The sequence below is a fragment of the Sminthopsis crassicaudata genome, chromosome 4, assembly GCF_048593235.1.
Source record: "Sminthopsis crassicaudata isolate SCR6 chromosome 4, ASM4859323v1, whole genome shotgun sequence".
NCBI lineage: Eukaryota > Metazoa > Chordata > Mammalia > Dasyuromorphia > Dasyuridae > Sminthopsis > Sminthopsis crassicaudata.
In genome coordinates this window covers 438975008-439000154 of record NC_133620.1, presented here as the reverse complement: position 1 = coordinate 439000154, position 25147 = coordinate 438975008, and the positions used below count along the sequence as shown (strand labels likewise).

The 25147-nt window shown below is 39.7% G+C and overlaps 2 protein-coding genes across 8 annotated transcripts in view; one reads left to right on the top strand and one right to left on the bottom strand.

Annotated features, from left to right (window-relative positions):
• The first annotated feature begins 6906 nt into the window (after positions 1-6906).
• Positions 6907-9654, top strand: LOC141539875 (disintegrin and metalloproteinase domain-containing protein 30-like). The gene has a single exon (XM_074263243.1). The coding sequence runs from the start codon at positions 7263-7265 to the stop codon at positions 9432-9434; it is 2172 nt and encodes a 723-aa protein (XP_074119344.1). The 5' UTR covers positions 6907-7262; the 3' UTR covers positions 9435-9654.
• A 5034-nt stretch (positions 9655-14688) lies between these two features.
• The window catches only part of ZNF697 (zinc finger protein 697), a 42752-nt gene continuing 32293 nt past the window's right edge, over positions 14689-25147 (bottom strand). For 4 of the 7 annotated variants that reach the window (XM_074263244.1, XM_074263247.1, XM_074263248.1 and 1 more), the window contains exons 3-4: positions 21012-21275; positions 14689-19338 (exon numbers count right to left, since the gene is read on the bottom strand). In XM_074263244.1, the coding sequence (XP_074119345.1) occupies positions 17930-19338; positions 21012-21240 (1638 nt within the window). In that variant the 5' untranslated portion in view covers positions 21241-21275 and the 3' untranslated portion in view covers positions 14689-17929. Of the gene's footprint in view, positions 19339-20727; positions 20794-21011; positions 21276-25147 lie in introns of all 7 variants that reach the window. The other 3 variants (XM_074263250.1, XM_074263251.1, XM_074263249.1) reach the window with 3 other exon arrangements.

The following is a 25147-nucleotide window of genomic DNA, read 5'->3' as shown; positions in this document are numbered from 1 at the left end:
GGGCTGATTCTAAGCTATCCAGGGTACTAACACAGTCACTACACTTTATTACTGAGAAGATCTAAGTTTTTCATAGTTGATAATCACACTGCATTGCCATGTGTACAATATTGCTATTCACTCCACTCAGTATCAGATTCTTCTGAAATTAGCCTGCTCCTCATTTGTTACAGAACAATAGTATTCTACCACATTCATATACCACAACTTGTTCAGTCATTCCCCAGTTTGGGCATTCTCTTAATTTCCAATTCTTTGCTACCACAAAAAAGAGCTGCTACAAATATTTTTGTATATGTGAGTTTTTTCCTTTTTTAATGAATTCTTTGGGAAATAGATCTAGTAGTGGTATGGCTGAATCAAAAGGTATGCAATTTTATAGCCCCTTGGGCATAATTCCAAATAACTCTCCAGAATGGTTGGATCAGTTCATAACTCCACCTACAATGAATTTGTGTCCTAGTTTTCCCACATCCCTTCCAACATTTATCATATTGTTTCTATGATTTTTTTCTTTGACTCACTTATTCTTTAAGATTATATTGTTTACTTTCTAATTTTAATCTATCCACAGCCTTTTATTGAAAGTAATTTTTGTAGCATTTTTATCTGAAAAGGATGCATTTTAATATTTCTGCCTTTGGTTCTGAGGTTTTTATTCCCTAATTCATGGTCAATCTATGTGTAGATGTCATGTGCTATTGAGAAAAAGTGTATTTCTGTCTATTTCTATCTGCTTTTTTTTCTCTCAATAGTATTTTATTTTTCCAAATTCATATATAGTTTCCAACATTCATTTTTGGAAGATTTTGTGTTCCAAATTTTTTCTCCCTCTCTCCCTTACCTTCCCCATCCCCAAGGCAGCAAGCAATCTGAGATAGATTAAACATGTACACTCCTTTAAAACATATTTCCTTGTCATGTTGTACAAGGAAAATCAGACCAAAAAGGAAAAAAAAAAAAGCAATGAGAAAGAAAAAACAAGCAAACAAAAAAGTTGAAAATACAATTCTTTGATCCAAGTCAATCTTCATAATTCTCTCCCTGGATGCAGATGTCATTTACTATCATAGTTGATCACATAATTTTACTGTTACTGTGTACAATGTACTGGTTCTGCTCACTTCACTCAGCATCAATTCATATAAATCTTTTCAGGCTTTTCTGAAATAAGTCTGCTCATCATTTCCTAAAGAAAAATGTTTCATTACATTCATATACTACAACCTATTCAATCATTCCCAAACTGATGGACATCCACTCAATTTCTAATTCCTTGCCACTACAAAAGAACTGCTACAAACATATTTGCATATGTGAGTCCTCTCCCTTTCCATCTAATTTTCTCCAAAAATCTATCAGATTTAACTTTTCTTAAATTTTATTCACCTCCTTCTTTCCTGTTTTTGTTTGTTTTTGGTTTTGTTGTTAGCTTTATCTAGTTCTGAGAGGGGACAGTTGAGGTCCTCCACTAGTATAGTTTTACTATCTATTCCTGTACCTCATTTAACTTCTTTAAAAGTTTGTATGCTATACCATTTGGTATATATTTAGTATTGATATTTGTCTATGGCACTTTTTAGGAAGATATAGTTTCCTTATCTCTTTTAATTAGATCTATTTTTGCTTTTGCTTTATCTGCAATTATGATTTCTATTCCTGTTTTTTGTTTGTTTTATTACTTCAGCTGAAGCACAATAGATACTTCTCAAGCTCCTCACCTTTATTTTGTATGCCTCTTTGCTTCAAATGTGTTTCTTGTAAGTAGCATATTGTAGGATTCTGATTTTTAATCCATTCTGCTCTCTGTATCTGTTTTATAGGTGAGTCCATCCCATTCACATTTACAATTCTCCCCCTTCCTCTTTACAAATGAAACTGTAGTAAAAAAGGAGGGTATTTGACATTTATGATCTATAAATGAAATGGCCTCTTTGTACTCTATTGCTCTTCTCTTTACCTTACTCTACTCTTATTTTTCCTTTTACCTTTTCTCTCTTCATATTAGTTTTTAAAATGAATAGACTTGCTCATAATTGTTACCTTACACTTATCCTGTCATTCATTTTAAATCCCTGACTCTCCCTTGTCCTTGTCACTTGCTATTTCCTTTATGAGTTAATGTATTTCTTCTATACTAAAATTTTATGTATGAGGCAAAGTATAATTGTTCATTTTTCCTTTATTGAGTTTTAGAAGATACCCATTCCTCATGATTATTTTTCATTTTATATGATAGTTATTTTCTATTCCCTTCTCCCTCCTTTCTTTCCCAGGATAGTTTCTTGTCCTTCCTATTTTTGATTTCTCACAAGATCATCAAAATAGAACAAAACTACCTATAGAAAAATATTCTCTGGACCCCTTAAAGATATTAGGGTTATCAGGGACATTTGTTTCTTTTCTAATTGGATTAAGCTATTTTCCCCTCTGTATATACTTTGTGAATCTTTATATGCTTACCCTGATTCCTGAACTTCCATTTCAAAATGTCTATTCAGTTCTGCCAGGAATAGTTGGAAATTCTCTATTTTATTAAAAGTTTAATTTTCTCCTGTGTGACTATGCTTAATTTTGCTGAAAAGGTTTCTCTTGGCGATAACCTCTTATATTTTGTCTTTTAGAATACTGGATTTCAAACTCTTTTTTTTCTGTATCATGACAAGTACCAAATTTTCTGTTATACTATTATGTCTTTTTCCCCCCTTTTTGGATGCATGCATTTTTTTTTCTTTGATTTGGAAGGTGTTGATTATGGGTTACAAAGTTCCTAGAAATTTTAATTTGGGGTTTCTTTCAGAACTAATCAGTAAATTCTTAATTTTTAGTTTGTCTTCTGGTTCTAAAAGTTATGACTAATTTTCATTTGAAATTATTTGAAGTATGGAATCTAGGCTTTTTCTTAGTCATGATTTTTAGATAATGGGATAAATCTGTTATTTTTCCTTGACCCATTTTCCAGGTTAGTTAAACTTTGATATTTTTCTTACATTTTCTTCTCTTTCAAGTTTGCTTTAATATTTATCATCTCAATGATATATTTTCTTTTTGGCTTCTTTCTGTTTTAAAGTATCAATACTTGCCTATTGTTCTTCTTCCCTATTCAATTCTTAATAACTTTTTCATTTCTTCCAATTTGTAATCCTTGTGGCCAGGATACATACTTTTTTCCTCTGAGACTTTAATTGGACTTGTTGTGTAGTCACTTTTTTGAATTCTCTGAGCATCTCCAAATCTAAGATATTTCCTTCTGGTATTCGGTATTTTCCTTTATTTACTCATTTCAGTAGTTTGTGTCAAAGTTGGGAGAGAAAGAGGAGAACCTATTCTTGGATTAAAACTTGCATTCCTTAATGAAATAGACAGGCCCATTGAATATGAAGACAAAGCTAGGTTTCTCCCTCAAGGGGTGCTAGTGCTATTCCAGCAGAGGGCTCTGTCTGGGGAATCCCTCTTGCACAGTACTCTAATGTCATCTCATGGCTTTGCTTGAGGCTTCTCCCTCCTGGTGCTAAGGCTCCTCCCAAGCTGGACTTCTGTCATGAAGTTTTGAGCTTTCCAGGTCTAGTTCAAGCTTGGTGATGCTCTCCTGCCACTAAACTTGGGGTTGCTAGGGAAGGGAGGTTCAGGGCTGTGCTATCTTTCTTATTGTCCTAAGGATGCCTTGTACCATGCTTCAGAGCTAGCCTTGCTTGTCTGCTTTAAGGTTTTAATAGGATTTTGGTGATTCTGTATCCCACTGGATGGAGGAGCCATTAAAGTATTCCCTTATTTGATCAGTTACTGGTAGATCTTAATATTTCACTGGGGTGTTTGCAGAAGAATCTAGGTTACTCTAGGTCTTTAGCATGCTGTCATCTTCCTACAAATTCCTACTATCCATATTGTTCAGACATCTTCCTGACATGGTTATAGGTTACGTGATTAGGCTTGGTAAGCCTGCATAGAGAGGATTCCTAGTTCAACTCACAGTTAATAGAGATTTCACAAGAAGTAGGGTCCCCAATGATGACTCTATATCACCATCACTATCAAACACAAGATGACCATACAGAGCAGAAGTAGGGACTGCTGAAAACATTTTATGAGCTTCATAAGAGATGCTAAATATGAGAACCACTGCCAGCAAATTTAAAATATCTTTAGATGCTTTGGCCACTGAAGTCTGATTGGTTTGGTATTAAGTTAAATCTAAAGGTGGTTCTACAAAACCACCAGATTATAACTAAAGGAATCCTAATGGCTTTCTATACTTTAGGACTTTTATGAAAATTTATTCAATACTTCACAGTCTTACCTGTTTCAAATTGCTTAAATAAAAGAACCATTTTTAAATCTGTACATATACAGAATCAGGCACAATGTTTGAGGATCCCTCCATTCCCCCTGCTTACCCCCAACTTCCATGAGTTCTACCTGGAACTTCCATTCTGAGGAAACATACCCAAGGCATCTATCCATCTCTTTCCCAGTTTCGCCCCAACTCCATGATGTCCTGTACTTCATCCCTTTTGAGTTCCTTTATATGGTCTTCCCCCTTTAAAATGTAAGTTCCTTTAGGGCAAGGATAATCTTTCATTTTGCCTCATATATATTCCTAGTAGCTAATAGTAAGCACTCAGCTGGTGGTGAAGTGGATAGAGCACTGGATTTGGATGGAGAACCTGAGTTCAAAATCTGCCTTGTCTACTTAAAATCTGTGTGACTTTGGGTAAGTCCTTTAACCCTCATTTGCCTCAGTTTTCTCTATGCTAAAATAGAGATAATAATAATACTGCCCTCCCCTTCCTCCCTTACACACACATGTGCAACCTGAGGTATTGTGAGATTCAAATGATATAATTTTTATTAAAAATGCCTGGCAAGTAGAAACTATATAGATTTCTACCTAGTGATTTTGCACACTGAACAAGAATTGGCTTTCATGGTCAATTACAATAATGTGATTGAGGAACTGAAGCTCGTAAAACCTGATCAGCAATATTAATTCTCTAGAATAGGAAGATGAAGGAACTTTAATCTGCTTTTGCTTTGGTCAGTTTGGTCCAGGTTAAGTATATGGTTAATTTTCATTATTTTTATCTTCACATAGGATTAATAATCACCACAGCTAAAACTAGTATTTTGTTTCTCATTTTTAAAATATCATGGTTAATTTTGTTTTCTGAATAAGCTTCATTGTTTCAATTTAATGCATAAAGGACATATTCCATTTTCACTAAATTTTTGCTTTAAAAAAGTTTTTATAATTATATACAAATGAAAATACACATTAATCACTGCCAGAGATAGATATCTATATTCTTAAATATAGATATCTATGTAAAGATATTTTTCTATAGATATTAGTAAATCCATATCTACAGATATAGCTCTTTACAGATAAAGACTATGTTAATATATGATATGTAATAGTTATTTCTATATAGTATAGATATCTATAGATATTGGCAGATTTATATAAGTATAGATATTTAGAAAGATTATCTTTAGAAATCTAGAGATAGATCTGGTCTATATTTGTTAATAAATATGTGACTGATATATAGATATTATAGATATCTATCTATAGCTATATCTACAGCTATGGCAATATACATAGCATGGATGTAGATTTAGGTCTGTCTATATGCATTTATAGGACAGTTAGGTAGCACATTGGATAAAGCATCAGTCCTGGAGTCAGGAAGACCTGAGTTCAAATTTGGCCTGAGATACTAGCTGTGTGACCCTGGGCTAGTCACTTAACATAGTTTGCTTCAGTTTCCTCATCAAAAATGAGGTAGAACAAGGAAATGCAAATTATTGTAGTATTTTTGCTAAGAAAACCCCAAAGAGAGTCACAAATAGATATTCTATTTATAGCTTTGTCTATATCTGTTAATATATATGTGATAGAAGAATATAGCGGTATATACCTAAGATATAGCTTATCAACATTGTTAAATTGAAAGAATATCTAGAAATATTTATTTTAATATTTAATATTAATATTTTAAGCATAATTGCTTAAGTCAGATCCTGAAGGCCAAAGGAAAAAGCATAAGGTGTATTTTGGAGATAGGAGATAGTCCAGTTTGGCTGAGGTGAGTACTAGTGTGGATGGCACTGAGCAAGGCTGGAAAATGGTGCCCAAAGGTGGATGATCTTTAATGTTAAGCAGAGGTATTTGAACTTGAATCAGCAGGACAATGGATGATGAGCCAGTGAGAATGAGCAGTTTTGTGGCAAGTGAGTGAATTGGAGTGGGAAGAGGATAGTATCACTGTAGTAATGACAGAGAAAGCTCTTGTCAACACACACTAGTCATACCTGTTGAAGACTTTAGCTTGAAAAGATCAAGGTCTCCCAATGCATCCAGGGCCATCTCCTGACCTATTTCTTACCATTGGACTCAAATGGCTCTGGAGGAGAAAAGGAGGCAGGGGACCTTGCACAGCCTTCTCTCACTTAGATCCAATTCACTTGCATGTCATGGTCCTCTGGGTGAAAGGGCAAACAGTAATCTATGCATAGATATAGGTATCTATAGATGGAGCTGTCTATGTGCTATATGATAGATAGCTCTATCTATATAGTATATCTCTACCTATCAATGTTGGTAGATCTCTATCTTTATATAGTTCTATTTAAATATATGATTTAATTTTAAATATATGATTACATATTCATAGCAAAACATATTTACATTATTAGATTGTTATCTAGTTGGATATCCATATCTATTTATAAATAGATCTGTCCATATGTGATACATGATAGTTGTCTATATGTATATAGTGTAGATAGGGATATGTATCTTAAGATTTCCCTATGTATATATCTTGGTGAATCTCTATAGGAATACAGAAAGCTCTTTTTGAGCTTTCTATGGATAGCCAGACATTTCTACAAATCGTTAGAGGTATAGCAACAGAAATCTTTCAACAGCTTTTCCCAGATCGTTCCGGGCTCCCTTGCACTCCAACTGTCCTTTTCAGCCAAACCATCTCCTTTTCCCCTCAGGAAGTTTCGCGTGGCCATTTTGTATCCTTCCAGTCCCCTCCATTGGAGCCCATCCAACGGATCTCATCCCAACCGAGCTACCCCCATCACCCCCCCTTCCAACCGCCCTGGAGGCTCGTGCTTGGGCCAATACCCTGGAAGGCGCCCCAGGGGCCGAGCCCAGTTCCCAGCCCTTTACATCACTGGCTGCCTGAGTCCGACCTCCCTCCCAGATCTGGGCTGCAGCTCGGCTTCTGGAGGGGAGGCGGGAAACCGGCATGGGGTCCGAGGGAGCCGTCGTCTCGCACCTGGGTGGCTCCCTCCTGCTGCTCTGCCTGGGCACGCTCCTGCTCTGCCCAAGCTGCCTGGCTCTGGCCTTCGGCTACCGCCCGGGGAAGAGCTTCTCCTCTTATGAAGTGATTATCCCCAAGCTGCTGGCTCCTCGCAAGGGGGATTCTGAGGTAGCTGGCCGGGCATCTTACCTTCTGCAGGTGGAGGGCAGGAAGCAGGTGGTTCACCTTCGGCCCAAGAAGCTCCTACTGTCCAGACATCTGCGCGTTTTCTATTTCAGTGGGCAGGGAGCCTTCTTGGAGGACCAGCCTTACATCGCTGATGACTGCAGCTACGGAGGATTCGTGGAAGGCTCACCAGACTCCCTGGCTACCTTAAACACCTGCTTTGGGGGCCTCCGGGGGATACTGAACATGAATGGAAGCCTTTACCAAATGGAACCCCTGAGGACCTCCACCAAATTTGAACACATCATATATCGCCTGAGAAAGGACGTTCGAGCTGATCGCACCTGCCAGTCAATTGATGAAGAAATAAGTCCTCCTTTGGAAAACGACCGGAACCTAGAGATTTCAGCTAAGTTTAATTGGAATTATCTACACCCTAAGTATATAGAGTCCTTTCTTGTGATATCTTATGGGAGGTATCGGCTTTTGGGATCCAATATGACGGCTTGCATCAATGAGGGCTTAACTTTGATAGCTCTGGCAGACACACTTTTTCAATCACTCTATTGTCGAGTTTATCTGGAGGGAATTGAGGTTTGGTCCCATCGAGACAAAATAGACATTCAAAACTCCGATGCAGAAAAAATTCATCCAAGATTTACGAAATATAAAGAGGAACAGCTAGACCTCCGCGTCCACTCAGATTGGGCACATTTAATTGTAAGTAAAGTGATCCCCACAACAGCCAAGATAGGAGGTATCTGTGAAAAAGGAAATAGCACATCTCTGAGCAGCCTATCTGAAGAGAACCTCAGCGGCTCTAATGAGTTTCTTCACGCATTGGGCCACATTGTGGGGATGAAAGACGATGTGAGTGGATGTGAATGTCAGGGACCTGATAGGTGCTTAATGGATCCAAATCCTGGCAATGGTGGTTTAAGTGACTGCAGTTACTCGGATTATTTTGACAAGATAGTCCTGTATGCAAAGTGCTTGTCTAATATACCATCATTAAAAAAAAAAATCTCCGTATGTGGTGACAGGTTGGTGGAAGGGAACGAACAGTGTGACTGTGGCACACCAAAGGACTGTGAGCAAGATAAATGTTGTGAGCCAACGTGTAAATTAAAAGGCAGAGCAAAGTGCGGTTCTGGTCCTTGCTGCTATAACTGTAGATTTCGAAAAGCAGGAAAAATGTGCAGGCCCAGAAATAATGAATGTGACCTTGAGGAATTCTGCAATGGCACCTCTGAACACTGCCCTTCTAACACCTACGTTCAAGATGGTACCCCCTGCTCTGGCCATGGCTATTGTTTCAAAGGACAATGCAATTCTCGTAATCAGCAGTGCAGGAGCCTTTTTGGACGTTCTTCAAGATCAGGACCTCTTGCCTGCTATGTAGAAGCCAATCAAGGGGACCGTTTTGGCAACTGTGGAATTATGACTGGTGTTTATTCCAAGTGTGAACCTGATAATGTGCTATGTGGAAGACTACAGTGTGTCAATGTCAAGGGAATTCCTGTCATGGATGATCACTATACAATAGTTATGAATTTTGTCAGCAAGGACAACATTACTTGCTGGGGGACAGACTATCATCTTCCGATGACTATAATGAAACTGCCAGATATTGGAGAAGTAAAAGAAGGCACCGCCTGTGGAGAGGGATTTTTATGTATTAATAAGACTTGTACAAACATCAATGTTCTTAAATTTGACTGTACAGTAGACACGTGTAACAAGAGAGGAATCTGTAACAATAAAAGAAATTGCCACTGTGACTATGGATGGGCTCCTCCATTCTGTAAGAAGTATGGATTTGGAGGAAGCATTGACAGTGGCCCTCCCCCTAAATGGGAAAGGACTCCCTGGCGAAATATCGTTCCTGTGACCCTTTTGGTCTTACGGTGTTTTGCTTTAGGTGGAGCAGCGTTTCTGTCTGTAGTAACTAAGGTTGCAGTTGTCCTTAAACGCTTAGCGTTTAACATTTAGAAAAATGAAGCAGGCCAGGCAAGGGGAGAAAAAAAAAAAATCACCAAACCCAAACTGTGTAAGAAAGCAGGCTCATCTATGTTATGACTTGGAAGACTCTGGAACCTTCTCCTGAAACAGTAGTTCATAAAAACCACTAACTTCATGAATGTCATGCAAAGCTAGGTTTTCTTAGCTTATGTATTTTATCAGAAAATAAAGATCCTTTGTTCTAATGAGATTCTTATATTTTATGAATTGATTTATCTGTGCCATAACTTTAATTAAGGAATAAAGAATCCTATTTATTGAAATTCTGAACATTGAGATGGAGGAAGGGAAGGGAAGATGGAAGAATTTTCAGGGCCACTTAATAATCAGCATTTCAAAACTACAAAAATCAAGGTACAGTTTAATGCTCAAAGCATGATGAATAGAAGCATATCTACAGTCCACCAAGTAAAGTACTAGCTGTGTGAGCTTCAGAAACTCATTGGACCTTGCTAGGTTTTACTTCCTAGTTTGGAAAAGAAATGCTTTGGAATAAATTACATCATACTTCTCAAGGCATAATAGTACTAAATAATACATTTTATAGTTAAAAACCAAACTATTTTTATTAAAGCATTGCAATGTTGCCCAGAATGAGAGTAGAACAACAACAAAAAAAAGCAACTTATACATGGAGACTATAGATGTTTCTTCCAAATAACTTGTTCTTCATTTTCTATCCCATCTCAAGTTTCCCTCATATTATTGTACATGCACTTATCAAGATTGGATTCAGTAATACCAGTCTCATCCTTATCTTTTGGGAGATACTGACTGGAATCTACATATCATTTACTTTTGCTAGATCTTCAACTTTGCCATCACTAGTTCCTTGAATGCACCAAGTACAATCTGCTGCTTCATCATCAACCAGCTTAGGACAAAATTCAAAATGCTTCAAGGTTATTGATCACTAGTACTTTTCTTACCTTAGAAGTCTGAATTTCTTCTTTTGATATTTTTCTTGAGTGTATAGATCTTGTCTTTTCCTTTCTTCCATTCAAGAAAAGGCTCTAAAGTGATTTTGGTAACATTTGGCCCTAATGTAGAATGCTCCCAATTAGATCTTCTTATAAAAAGATTAAGTTTTTTTTTTTTTTTTAAATACAAAACCAAGAGGAAGAACCTGGCAATATATAATTACCATCACCTCCAAGGTAAATTCTGAACCAGCTATATGTTATTTTCAATAGCATTAATACACATTATTTGAGAGTTTTTTCCCTTCTCATGCTTCTTATTCACTTATCTCATGCACTAACGTTTGGTTCTTCAAATATTCTTTCTAGAAACAAATCAGAAGTTATATTTATATTTCCTTTAATACCCTGCCCTTACTTGAACAATGCATGTCCTCCTGACTTCAGGTCTGTATATTTTCAGTTCATTTAATTCTTCAAGTTCTTATCATCTTTCTTCACTTTCTTATCGCCTTCATTTTCTGCAGTTCATTATAGATTTTATTGATCAAATTTAACTTCATGAGTCACAGCCTTGATGAACTTCCATCACTTTGTTGCTTATTTTTCCAGCTAAATGTTATCTTCAATGATCTTTTTTTCTCTGCTCCACATTCTTGGGGAGGATTGTGATTATGGGGGCTCAGGCTCCGGGCACTGAATCCTTAGGGCCCTTTGAAGAGCAATGGAGAGAAAAGGTGGCTATTATCTAAAATGGAAATGGAATCATTTGTGCCCCAGCAAAAGAAAGTCTTTATGAAAATTCAGAATTGGTACCATAGAGCATGAGCTCCTTTCCCCCTATCTAGGAGAAGCAACTGCTCTCACTTTTTTCAAGCTTTTCTTGTCAACCAACTCAATCCTTACTGGCTATAAATGAGTTCAAATCCCACTTGAAATGATAGGTTGGTGACCATGGGCAAATCCAAATTCTTCCTGAAGTCATCTACTAGTCACCAGATCAAACTCCCTCCTTTCATAAGTTCAGCATATTGCTCAGTCTTTTCTACCCATGTATTAGGGACATTTCAAATGTCCTTCAAACACTGTCAACTTCAACTCTTGTGGCTTTTAGCTTCACTGTTAATAGCCACACAATGGTAGAGTCATACTCTAGAATTCGCCTTCCCCTCTAGGTGTTATGATATAGATGGCTAGGTGGCACTACATCACTACATTAAGTCAGGAAGACAAGTTCAAATTTGGCCTTAGAAACCACACTGGGACCCTGGGCAATCTCACAGGGTTGCTCTAATAAAAGGAAACTTTTTTTTTTTAAAGTAGCAAGTTCTTTTCAAACCTTTTTGTTTTGTTTTGTTTTGAATCGTAACACAGGACTCTGAAATTTCTCTTCAATCACAATCTTTTAGTCTCTACCTTTTTTTGAGGGATGTGCATGAGAATCTGACTACACATTTGTTTTGAGTTTTATTTCCCTTACTTTTGCCCCAATAGGAAGGGAGGAAAGAAAACGTTAGTAGGTTTGAGAGAGCACTTTCAGATCATTAGTCCACCTGAATAAAATAGGCATCAAAGGCAAAGTGGAGATATAGAAGGGCTGCCAAGTGAAGTTTCAAGGTTTTCTCTAGTGCTCCTCTCAGGAAGAAGAGGGATCCTGAAGTCATAACTTTGCAATCTGTCACACATTTTCTGCTTGGAAGAGAAAGCTTGGGGATGACAGGAATCTGAGTGACAACCAAGGTTGGGGTGTAGCCAAAGTTTTTCTTCCATATTGAGTAGCATTGTAAGATATATACATTTGTTCCCATCCAGTGGGAGTGGAAGTGGGGAAAACAGGGCTTTCAAACAGTCATTCTGGAGAGTGCAGGAATCTAGAATAAGGTAATGAGGGAAAGAGATTTATTAAAGTCCCTGTTTTGGGGATTCATTGGGGATCAGTCAAGAGGTCAGCCTAGGTTTGGCCTGATACACTGTTTTATTGGGTGACATAGTTCATCATTCTGAACTTCCTAGCTGACATTGCTGGCCTCCAGGTTGATGAAACATTAGACCTCAAACACCAAAGACATAAAGGTTGTTAATTTGCTTAAGAAATCAAATTACAGAAACTTAGGTATCATACTACTGAAATCAATGAAAATAAAATTTAGGTTAAAAAAATGTGAAGCAGTAGTTGGGTCAATTAATCTCTGTAGGTTACTAGCAGTTTTAAGAGAATGAATATCAGATAATAAATGGCCATCCCCAGGGAAGTCATCACTGAATGTTAAAATGCCTGAATGGTTTTAATAGTTGAGGACCCAACATATGACTCTTCTCCCAAATAGCACTCAAATATCTAATCTTTGTAATCATGACATCGAAACTGGCCTAGACTCAGTCTGAAAATCATGGTAGCCTAAGATAAACTCATGAAAATGTCCCAAACCACAACAATTTTAGTCTTTCTCTTGAATTCTGACATCCACATGATGCTAACAAATGTTAGCTTGTTAAGAAACTGCCATTCTTTGTGATATTAAAGATTAGTAAATAAGTAGTTATTCATTGATTGGGGAATGGCTAAACAAATTATGTTACGGGTTATTACTAGACTGTAAAAAATGATACCAAGACAAGTGGAGATTACTGATGCAGAGTCAAGAAAAGCCCCAACGATTATTCTGTTTTAAAAAACCAAAAGTGACTTTAAAAATTGCAAAGAATAAGCAGGGATCCAAAGGAGATCTTAAAAAGCTCCACATTTCTATTCTGCCTCTTTGTAGAGGTGAGAGGATCATTAGTGCAGTATATGATACATATTTTCACATTTCTTTGATGTATTGGATCATTTTATTGATTCTCTCCTCCCTTTTGTCTTAAAAAAAAATCCAAAAACTAAATGGTTTCCTAGGAAGATGGAGACAAAGGGAAATTTTAATATATATTTAAAAGACATTAATAAAAATGAAAAGATTTTAACATCCAAATCTTTAGACTCAGTTATCTCACTATTGAGCACCTAACGTACCCTTATAGGAGTCAAACACAGAAACAAAAATCCAACGTATGGCCAAAATATTCATAGTAACACTTTCTGTAACAATAAAGAACTGGACACGAAGTAGCTGCTATTCAATTGAGGAATGGCTTAAAAAAAAAAAATCTATGGCACTGAATGCAATATGAAGTAACCAATTAAGAAATGAGAAACATGAGGTTTAAATGAAACAAGGGTGATATACTGAAACAAAAGAACAATATCTACAATGAGCATAACAATGTAAATAAAAGATTCATTTATAAATTAAAGTCCTAAAACAGGTAAGAAAAACCTCCTACCCCACAGAGGAAGACTACTTAAGTCAGAATCTTTATATAGATTGCAGAAGTACTTTTTTTCCGTCACAAAGGAGGATTAACCTGGATCTAGAAATGTCTAACATAGAGTAAGGTATAAGTTAAATATTAAATAAACAAAAGGCATTGATTAGCATTGGTGGGCTCTTATGTAGAACAATAAAAATGTTGAACACCAAAAAAAGAGACAATATGTATCGGTCATCCTCATCTTGGAGGACTCTCCTCACTTCTTCTACATCCCCATCCCCAAAACTCTTCATGAGCTTTCAGGAGGTTGATAGGAAAATGTTCCTAACTTCTCAAATACCTGGCTCATCCTTTTTGACACAAAGCTGGCTCATTTTAGGAAGATCTAACCTCACACATTATTAGCTTGGGAAAAAAACAATCATTTTTCTCTAGATTATGAGATTTTCTAATGCAAGAAAACTATAGCCTTCGTTACCCTCTCTCCCCCTTTTCTGGGGGGTAGAATGGTATAATGCTTGTTTGAGGCAGAGAAAACAGGAAGTTCATGGAATTTGGGTCATAGCTAAGAAAGACATGCACAATGTGACCTCCTTCACCTGGGTTCATTTTGCCCCAATCAATTCTTGCAGTAAAGACAGAGATCTTTAAAAAGTGAACATCAGTTATTCAATACTCAACTTGTACCTTCTATAAGAGTCTAAAGCCAAGGATTATTATCTAGATATATCTTTGTAATACTAGGGTACTGCAATATGTGCCTTGTGTAGAGTATTGATTGGTTCAGTAAATGTTTGTGGAATTTGCTGATCTGAAAGTTTCTTCTCTTCCAGATTTATTTGTGACAAGACGGAAATATTGAATCGATGATTTTTGGAATTTTCCAAAACATTAGTCACTTGTTAGCAGGGGTACCCCCTTGAGCATCCTAAAACAGATCTATTTGGATTGATCACAACAGGCACTTTAAATGACAAATACCATAGCTAGACTCATGAGATCAACATCTTAAGAATTTAATGACAAATACATTGTACTGGCATTCAAACACCAGAACATTGTCCAGAAAACATTAAATAAAAACAACCTGAAATCAGTAAAGAAATTCCACTCCCACCCTACCCCTCACCCAAACCCACCCCCAACACAAAACCTCTTATCCTGAAGCTCTTTAAATTATCATTTTCACAAATTACACTGCATTCAAATGTGCACAAGTTCAAAAATGACAGTTCAGATTGTCTAAAAAAAAAAAAAAGCCAAAAAACAAATTCCTAATTTATATGACACATGCACAGCCTTTGATGAAGCTGGAGAAATCCCACAGAGGGACTATGCAACAGCTTCAGGCTTGGTAGAAATTCGCATCTTGTTTGTTTCCAAATCCATGCACAAGCTCTGAAAAAAAAAACAACCCACTTAATTGCAGTTAAAACTACTTGACTAAACTTCTAAGGAATCCAGATTAAAACAATTTTGACCCTGTGGTGATAAATGGATTGGTGGATAATTATTATTTTCACATGTTGCTTAAAACACATTCAAGGGTGTCACAGAAAAAGTAGGCATAAGAACATCCTAGATGAAAACTAGAGACAAAACTGAAAACTTTGGGAGGACCAAATATAGGCATATTCTATATAGATGAGTTCCCAAAAGCTTAGGTCCATTGTAAAATACGAGTCAATCAGGAGAAAAGCACTTATTACACTCCTTTGCCCCTGCCCCCCCCAAACTAACTCACCTCTTTTGATTACAATGTTTTGTTTACCTAAAGTGGCGTTCAATTTGTAGCTGACTTTTTACTATGGGAATAAGAATTATCAGTAAATGAAATCTAAAGCCACCCTCCCCAAATTATTTTAATGATAAATTTCCAATCTCTTTATTCCTTCTTCCTTCCTTCTCTTCCCCACCAAAAATAATTTCTAGAGAAGGGGATGAAAGGAATTGATCTCTTGATTGCCTTCTCTCAAACAGAAATATTAATTTCATAAAGTTGGGGAAGTATAAGGCTATTTTGATTCCCAAACTGGAGTATTGGTCCATGATCAAAAAGGCGTGTTATTAAATAAGAACAATGTACTCAAGAGACATCCAAAAAAGTTTCTTTTTCCCTCTTAAAAGTTATAAATTTAGCCTGTTAAGTCAGGATACCTAACACTGGACACCTGCCTAGCTTTTACTAACCCCTAGTTTTGTTGGGTTTTTAAAAAACAAAACAAACAAATAAAAATTTGTAATTCAAAGGGTGAAACTACATCTGTGAGATATAAATGCTCCAGACTAAAAATGAGTTGGTGATTGTTTTTTGTTTTATTTTGTAGGTAGCAGTATCGATATGCCTTTTTCCTATAGTTCCTCCAAAGTTCTCCCATACTAATTCTAAGGAAATCCTTAGACAATCTTTGCCAAGATTATAAAGGCTTTAAATGACAATCTTGGAGCTTCCTTCCTCCAAGCTGGAATTCCCAAACATAAAGAGTCTGGGAAATACTCATTCCCATTCTAAAGGCTTATTCTGGGGGAGTGAAAGGGGAAGGGTGCAATCTAGCATCCTTCGTGTTAATGCATAGCTACCAGAGGCAGGTCTTACACATGAGGGAATACCTTTCCTGTTGTTTCTAGTATAGCCTAGATTGTTCCAAGCAAGTGATAATTTAGAAAAAGCCTATGAAATAGGCAACAATTAACTGTCCCTGGAGTCAAAATGGAAAACACAGAGACCATACCAGACCTACTTGACCCTGCCAAACCTTTTTTGAGATCAGTCCTCAATGCCTTAATCTTCCTTATAAGATAGGGGTCTAATACTGATGGATCTTGCAAGCAAATCGACAAATGGCTATAATAATAAACATGATAATGCACCTTTATAAGTATAAAAGTGCTATTTGGCATTCTGATTAGCACCTAGAGGATGCAGTCTTTGCTGGTGCTATAAAGTGTTTGCATTTATACTTTCCTTAACTATTGCCCATTTGGGTACTATAAACAAGGTCTTTTAGAGGACATCCTCCATATTTCTTGTGTGAACTAATATAGAGGAAAACTAGATTTTGGAGAGGTTGAAGCCTAGGGTTCCTCCTTCACCTTCAAGTGAGGAAGACAGGAAGTGAGAGAACAAAATGAGATGAAACCAATGGACCACGAACTTGGCAGATTTGTTCTTCTGGGATCCTCAGAGAAACCCAGCAAACTTAGTGGAAAATGCCTCTTGGGTTTCTCCTACAAAAATTATCTGAGGTTTCCATGGGAAAGCAAGCAATACACTGCACTGAGAAACCCCCACAATTCCAGACTGGGGCCGTTTTCCCTTCTATTTAAAGTTACACATGTGTAGTCTAATAGAAATCATGGGCCTAGTCCTCAAACTCCAGGGCCAAGGGTGAAAATATTTGGTACATGGGGCAGAAGAGAGGCCTTTGATGAGGGCCAGGTGAGGAGACCAGAAAACTGGAAGCACAAGGCAAATAATGAAGTGACCCCCTCTCTGAAGACACTTTTCTCCTGAAATGTGCTATTTTTCACCCCAGTTTCTCTAGAAGTCTCCAAATAGCAGCTAAATATGGCCCAGAGAAAAAAGGAATGGATGGGGAAAATAAAATTCTCCCTTCCACAGTCCTGATGGACTTGACATTTTTCTTGGCTCAAGAGGAAAAGCTGAAGGGGAAGAATCAGGAGATGGCTGTAGAGGGAAGTTCCCAAGGGGATGGGTCATTAATTAGGACATCTGTTAAAAGAGGATCCTAACTAAACCAGGAAAGAAATCACTGCCTCCTATTTCTCTTCCTGTAATCTTTCTCCCCCCCCCCCAATCCCTTCACTTCTTCATCAACCATACATTTCCCTGATTTAAGACCCTATTTGCCATTATTCTATTTTTCCTCCTTCCCTTTCAATACTATGTATCTCTCTTCCCTTCCCTCAGTCCCCATCCCTTTTCTTGATGACCCTAAACAACCACTTGTAAAAGTCAATAAAAGCCTCCTTCATTGTGAGCTCACTCTGCCTTTCTCATTTGAGGGAGGAAAAAGGCAATTGCAAATACCTATTCTGAACTTTTTACAAGGACCCCCTCCCCCATCAATCTTTCCTCCTTGAATGTCCCCAGAGATGCTCCTGGATTCTGTCTTGCTCTTCGGCTTTCCTCCAGAAGTGGACCCGGAGGATATCCGACTCCCGGGATCTCGTGCCCTCCCCACATGTACCCCCCTCCCCCCCTCCCCGCCAGCCCTAGCAGAGGTGCAGTTTCTGGTGCTGGGCCAGGTGGGTCTTGTAGCGGAAGCCTTTGCCACAGCTGGCACACTTGTGCGGCTTGTCTCCGGTGTGGATGCGGCGGTGGCGGATGAGGTGGGAGCTCTGGATGAAGCTCTTGCCGCACTCGACGCAGGCGTAGGGCTTCTCCCCGGTATGGGTGCGCTGGTGCTGGGTGAGCGTGGAGAAGTCGCTGAAGCGCTTCTCACACTCTGCGCAGCTGAAGGGCTTCTCGCCCGTGTGCACCCGGAGGTGGTTCACCAGGTGCGAGTTCCTCCCGAAGCCCTTGCCGCACTCGCTGCACACGTAGGGGCGCTCGCCCGAATGCGTGCGCTTGTGGGTGAAGAGGTGGGAGCTGACGCTGAACGTCTCCCCACACTCGGAGCACATGTAGGGCTTCTCCCCCGTGTGGATGCGCTGGTGCTTCACCAGGTCCGAACGCCAGGTGAAGCGCTTGCCGCACTCGCTGCATCCGTGCGGCTTCTCGCCAGTGTGGATGCGCTGGTGGTTGGCCAGGTGGGAGCGGCGCATGAAGTTCTTGCCGCACTCCCCGCAGGCGAAAGGGCGCAGCACCACCGCCCCAGCCCCGCTGGCCGCCGCGTGGGCCCGCCGATGGCTCAGCAGGTGGGAGCTGAGGCTGAAGGCCTCCCCGCACTCGGGGCACGAGTACGGCTTCTCCCCGGTGTGCAAGCGGCGGTGTTTGAGCAGGTCTGCGCGCCAGCTGAAGCTCTTCCCACAGTCAGAACACAGGTTGGGCCGTTCACCCGTGTGCAGGCGTAGGTGGTTCGTCAGGTACGTGTTGCGGCTAAACCCTTTACCACATTCTCCACATCGGTATGGCTTCTCTCCCGGGGTCCGGGGCAGCACAGAGCCCAAGGTCCCCGTGCCCCCCAGCCCCATCATTCCCACCACTCCTCCACACTCCGTGGCGAAGCCATAAGGCTGGACCCCCGCTGCCGCAGCCGCCTGGGCCAGCTGATGCATGCGCTGGTGCTGAAGGAAGGCCGTCCCTGGGCTGAAGCTCTCGCCACAATCTGAACAGATGGTGGGGGCTTCCATGATGCTGGCCATCAAGCTATTGAGTTCCCCAAAATCCACAGCCATCGGGTGATGGAGATGATGAAAACGTCGCTGGGCAGATTTGCCCTCCCGGGGACACTTCCCTATGGAGAGGCGTCTCCTCCAGGGCAGGGCTGGAGGATCTTCCTCCTCCTCCAGGCGGCTCTCTCCAGCACTCTCGTCCTCCTCTCTGGGACTCTGCGTTATGCTCTCTGACTCAGACAGTCCCGAGAACATCCCCATCTCCACCACTTCAGGATCTTCCACATCATCTTCATTTTCCTCTCGGAGAGCTGCCTCTTCTTCCTCACTGAGGAGTCTCTCATCTGCTAGAGGGGGAAAAAAAAAAGAATTCCGGTAAAATTTATTTTTCTTTGAGTTTGGGGGAATTGTTTGTAAAACCAATGAAGCCATACACTAATCTTCAAAAAAAAAAAAAATGTGCATGATATCCCACGTCAGCCCTGTCTCAACATCAACTTCCCATCAAATCCTTTTGAAGAAAGGCCTGGGAGGAAACAAGATTCACAGCATTGGTCAAAGAAAGGCCCTTTACCCCATCCTATCTTCCAGGAGAAGTGATACTATACAACTGCTCTGCCCCACCTGCCCTAGAGTCCCGGGAACTGAAGGACGTTCAACTTCTATCTTCCCTTTTGGGACTCTTGGATCAATTGCTGAGAGGGAGTCCCAGGTAGGGAAAGAGGCTGGTCATCCAAAAAGCCTCTCCAAGACAGTCCCAAAGGGGCAGCTAGTGGTGCAGTGAAGGTTCAAATCCAGCCTCAGACACTTATCACTTCCTAGCTGTGATATCCTGGGCTTAACCCTAATTGTCACAGCAAAGTAAAACAAAACTCCTATAAAAACTAAGTTCTTTCAACTATTTTGAAAATTTAAGTCCAAGAAAGTCCCAAGACTGAGGATCAGAAAATACATAAACTATCCCACCCAGCCACAACAAAAGAATAAGCAGTGGGAAGTACCAAGCACTTTGCAAAATACAATTAATTGTTCTGCCTAATGTCTCACTGAACCAAGCAAAGAGCTCAGAAGTTAAAAAGCCAAAAAATCTCAGTCGGAATCTTTGGCCATTCACACCCTCAGTGACTTTTGGGGCAGTCACTTCACCCGTCTGTGCTTCCACTTCTTTATCCCCAAAGATGGGAGAAGGAGAGAGAGAAAGAGAAGAGAAAGAGAAATGAGTTTAATGGCAAGTATGATCATGAGGATGGCCAACTTTACCCTGAGATGCATTGTGGGAATCAATACAAAACCCAAAAATGACCTGAAGCATATTTTGCAAAATGCTACATCCGTGAGGGAAGAACAGAGCTAGACAGTGAACACAAAGAGCAAAGCTAAAGGCCCAGGTTAGAGGTCCAGGCCAGATTTCATCCAGTTTCTTGCTTCTTATTCCCAAGCAAAAGATATTACAAGAATTAAGCCCAAGGCTGCTCAATTAGGGAAAGCTTCATGCTTCTCTGCAATGCAGGGATTGGAAGAAGAGGCTGGGGATGTGTTAGAGCAAAGACCCTGATTTTAATATCCCGGCCACGGGGGATGTAGGGGCAATTCCATACCCTGGGAATCTGGGAGGTGGAACGAAGCCAGCCAGTGTTCGAAGACACAAACTTAGGAAGACTAAGGCAAAGCATACCCCCTTCCATCTAGGAAGCAGTCCCAGCTTCCTTCCACTGAATCTCTTCCCCCATACCTACCAGCATCACCTCAATCAGGTCTGGATTGAGGATAAGGCTCCATTCTCGGCCCGACACTGGAAAGGGCTAGGAAACAGCAGAATCCAGGTGTTACAGAAGGAGATGCCGAACTGGGTCTCCACAGCATGTTGGTGGTACTGTAGCCCATATTGCCTCAGTCTCCCCCAGAGGCCTGATTCAACACCTAATGCAACTGCTGGTTACAATACTAGAGGAGTTAGAACTGAACGTACTCAGGGCAGTTTCAATGGAAATTCCAGCTTTCCAAAGAATGCACTCCTCACCTGTGTAGATGTCTGTCACCATGTCCCTCTCCTCTGAGTTCTCCTCTCTGTATTTCTCGTCCAGCAGGTCCGAGCCCACCTCCCTCTCCTCCGGGTCGTCCTCTCTCTCATCCATGTACTGCAGGTCTGAACCCATCCCCCTCTCCTCCGAGTCCTCGATATCTGAGCCCATCCCCCTGTCCCCCGAGTCCTGGAGTTCAGACACACCCAGTTCTTCCTCTTGTTCCATCCGGGAAAACCAGGCCAGGAACTGATCGGAGATTTCTGCTCATAGACGGAAATACACACAAACACACAAAAATCAAAGGTTAAATCACTTTGTGGGAGGATTTCATCGCTTCAGTTCAATAACAACAAACTTGTTAAGGCTAGGTATTGTGCTGAGGATGCAAAAATATATAGAATAAAGGTCCCGCTCTGAAGGAACATACAAAATAACAAAGACAAAAAGAGAGCAAACATGCAAATGACTACGATATAAAGGAGGGTGAAAAAAATCGCAAAAAAAGAGAGGTGGGGAAGTATTTGAGGAAAGTAAACAGGAAGAGCTCACATTCTAGGCAAAAATCATGGATTTGGCCTGAGCAGATTAAAATACAATCCAGAGAGGAAAAGTCCATTCTAGACATGGGATAAAAATGGACAGAGAAGGAATAAGCAAGAAGGAGATGGAGAAAGAAAAGCAGAAGGTCAGTTTGGCAAGAATGTATAGTATATAATACAGAGCTCATACAGGAGACAGATCATGGTGGGCCTTGGAGTCTAGTCAGCAGTTTGTACTTTATTCAGTGGGTAACAAAAACTCAAAAGTTTTTGTATTATCAAGAAGATGTGACTCTAGAAGTGTTTTGGAAGACCATTTGGGCAGCATTTGAGCAGAGGATGGATTGAATTAGAAATATATTGGAGGGGAGAATAACTGTTCTACTTAAGGATCTATTAGAATATTTTAGGTGAAAAGAGATGAAGGGGCCTAAGCATCTATGGTTGTAGGAGTGCCACAGTGGGTTCAAAACATAATAGGGCTTTGAAACTGGGAAAAGGGAAGGGACAAAATGAAGAGAGAGAGAGAGAAGAAATTTTTAAAAACTCCTAGGTTTGTGTGTGTGTGTGTGTGTGTGTGTGTGTATATATATATGAAAACTCTTAGGTTGCAAACTTGGGATAATTAGGACATGATGGAAATTTTGTTCCCTGAGAGCATGATAAGAGATTAAGAGGAGATACAGATGGAGATGATAAAACTCTTGTTCTGGATACAAAGGATTTGTGTAAAGTCGAGGAGGAACTACCTAACAGTAAGTTGAAAATATAGAAGTAGTGCCCAGAGGGAAAAAAAATTACCAACACAGAGATACTGCCTGAAGCCTTGAGATAAGTCAACAGAAAGAGAAAAAGAAATGTGTAAACTCTTTGTTAAACACCTAAGTCAGATAGGTAGAAGAATTTTAAGAATGCAGTGTGATAGAAGCACAGTGTGGGAATTAAAGATGAGATTAGTCAAAAAGATCAATGGATCAGTTTACTAAGTAGTACTAGTGAAGTGGAAAGCCAGAAACCAAGAATGTTAAAAGGTAAGAAGTAGAGAATATTTCTACTTGAAATATGGCAGTAAAAGAGAGGAGAAAGATAAAAAAAATGATAATCAGAGAACAAAGAACAGTCAAGGAAAAATTTTGTGGCAATGGCAAGTAATTCTACAGAGTGAAGGTAAGGTCTAATTAAAGAAGGAAAAACAAGAGATACAAAAGAAAAAGAAGCCATGATTAATGGAAAAAGGAAAATTTGGCAGTAGAAAGGATTAATAATAATAATAGCTGCCATTTATACAGATTGGCAACAGTTTACATCTCATAGAACTTGAAAATATTAACCACACTCAGTCACTTGGAGAAGTTACCTGAGCAAAAGTAAAATGCAAGTGGCAGACCTAGAAATCACCAGATTCTTGAGCCAGACCATTTTCCAGACCTGGATGCCTTTTGCCACTATTTCTTTTTTCTTTCTTTCGTTCTATTTTTTTTTTTTTTTGCTAAGGCAATTAGAGTTAAGTGACTTGCCCAGGGTCACACAGCTAGGAAGTGGAGGCTAGATTTGAACTCAGGTCTTCCTGACGTCAGGATTGGGGCTTTATCCATTGCACTAACTAGCTGTCCCTCTATCACACAAAATCAAGTAGTCCTCAGGCACAAATGATCCCATTCTATCCTACCTTCTCCAGTGGAAGGCCTCTTTTATCAATCCCCACCTTCACTTAGCTTCAATCTCTTCCTCTTAAATGGTGGCTTCCCTGATGCTTACAAATGTGCTTATATCTACTCCATTCCCCCCCCCCAAAACTTGATCCATTTCTGCTAGCTCTTGATTCTTTATCTTTTCTCCCCCTTTAACAGAGTTCACCGACCATGTGTCTCAACTTCCTTTCCTCTCGCTTTCTTCTTAATGCCTTCAAACCTGGCTTCCAATCTCTACAACCCCAAATGCTCTCTCCAAAAGTTACCAATAAGCTCTTAATAGCTAAATTTAATGGGATTGCCCCAACCCCAATCCTTCCCAGCCTTTTTCCAGCTTTGATCCTGCAGGATCTTCTGAGGTTTTCATGACACTCCTATCCTGTTTCCCTCCATGAGCCACTTCTGTTCTGTCTTCTCTGCTGAGACCTTATTGTTAAAGGCAAGTGTTGCACAGGGCTGTGCTTTAGGGGTCTCCTTGAGAGCCAGAAAAACTCATCTTCCTGAGTTCAAATCCAGCCTCAGATACTTACTGCCTGTAGGACCCTAGGCAAGTCACTTCATCTTTTGCCTCAGTTTCCTCATCTGTAAAATGAGCCAGAGAAGGAAAAGGCAATCTACTCCAGTATCTTTATCAAGAAAATCCCTCAAGGGTTCACAGAGTCAAACATAACAGAAATGACTAAATTGTAACAACAAAAAAAGCTGTTAACACTTTATCTTGGTGTAAGTCCTTATCTCAGATCTGCATGATTACAATAGCTTTCTGTTTGGTCTATCTCATCTCTTGCCTCTCTAGTCTATTCTTTGATGGAGAGCTCTTTCTAACCTACAAATCTGATCATCTCAAGCTCTATTCCCATAAACTCCAGTGGCTCAGAATTATGTTCAGAATCAAATATAAAAACCTCTATTTGGCATTTAAAGCCCTTTTGACTTGCCCCTCCCCCTAATCTTCTTAGGCCTTATATTCTTTGGTGTAAACTCTAATCATCTCAAGACAACCATTTAGTTGGACTTCCTGCCTCAGGGCTCTCTAAACTCCAGTCCACTCAACTGTCAAAATGATTTTCTTAAAAACAGAGACTCTCTCCCCACTCCCTCACCCTGAATAAATTTGATCTTTCTTATGGCTTTTAAAGGCCTCTAATCTCATCCCTCTGTCCCCTTTCCAGAGAATCCAATTGCCTCCCAGACCTAACTAGCTATGTCCTTACAGAGAACACTCCCCTCTGGAATGTCCTCCCAACATATCTGGGCCCCCTAATTTCCTTGAGGGCTCAGCTCAAAGTTAACCTTTCCAAGTTCCTCCACTGCTTGGTGACGGCCTCTCATTTAGACTGTACACTTCCACATACATTTTGTGTGTCAAAAATTGCCTTCACCTGAACGTGAGCTTCTTGGGGACAGAAGCTTGTTCCTGCATTCCCAGCATTAAGCATAGTTGTTAATATAAATTAAACCCTTAATAAATGCTATTTGACAAGCACTCTCTTAGATGAAAAGAAGTTAATAGTAATTAACCATTCTTCCTACAGCTAACGCTGATTTACAAATTACAGATATATTTGTATTTACAAAAAAATAGACACAGCTGCATCTATCATCTTGATGCAGAATAAACAGCAGGGCTATTGAAAAAAAAAAAAAAAAAAAGAAAAAAAAGATAACATCATGTCCAAGAATTGGTGGTTTGGTGAAAGAATTCTAATCCCTGGGTATGAATGTGAGAGCAAAGGGCACTCATTGAACAGATGTGCAGCAGGAAGTTTGAGTTAATGGTCAGGTGCCCTTAGAGAAGCTAGAAATCAGGGAGTGGATATGGAAAGTAGGTCTCTGGGTGCAAACACTTCCCACCCCCAGTTCTCACTGTATCAGGAGAGCGAGGCTAGAGGATGGGTATCA

What these genes read in the sequence shown, in the direction of transcription:
- LOC141539875 (XM_074263243.1), top strand. Translation starts at nt 7,263, where the DNA reads ATGGGGTCCGAGGGAGCCGTCGTCTCGCACCTGGGTGGCTCCCTCCTG.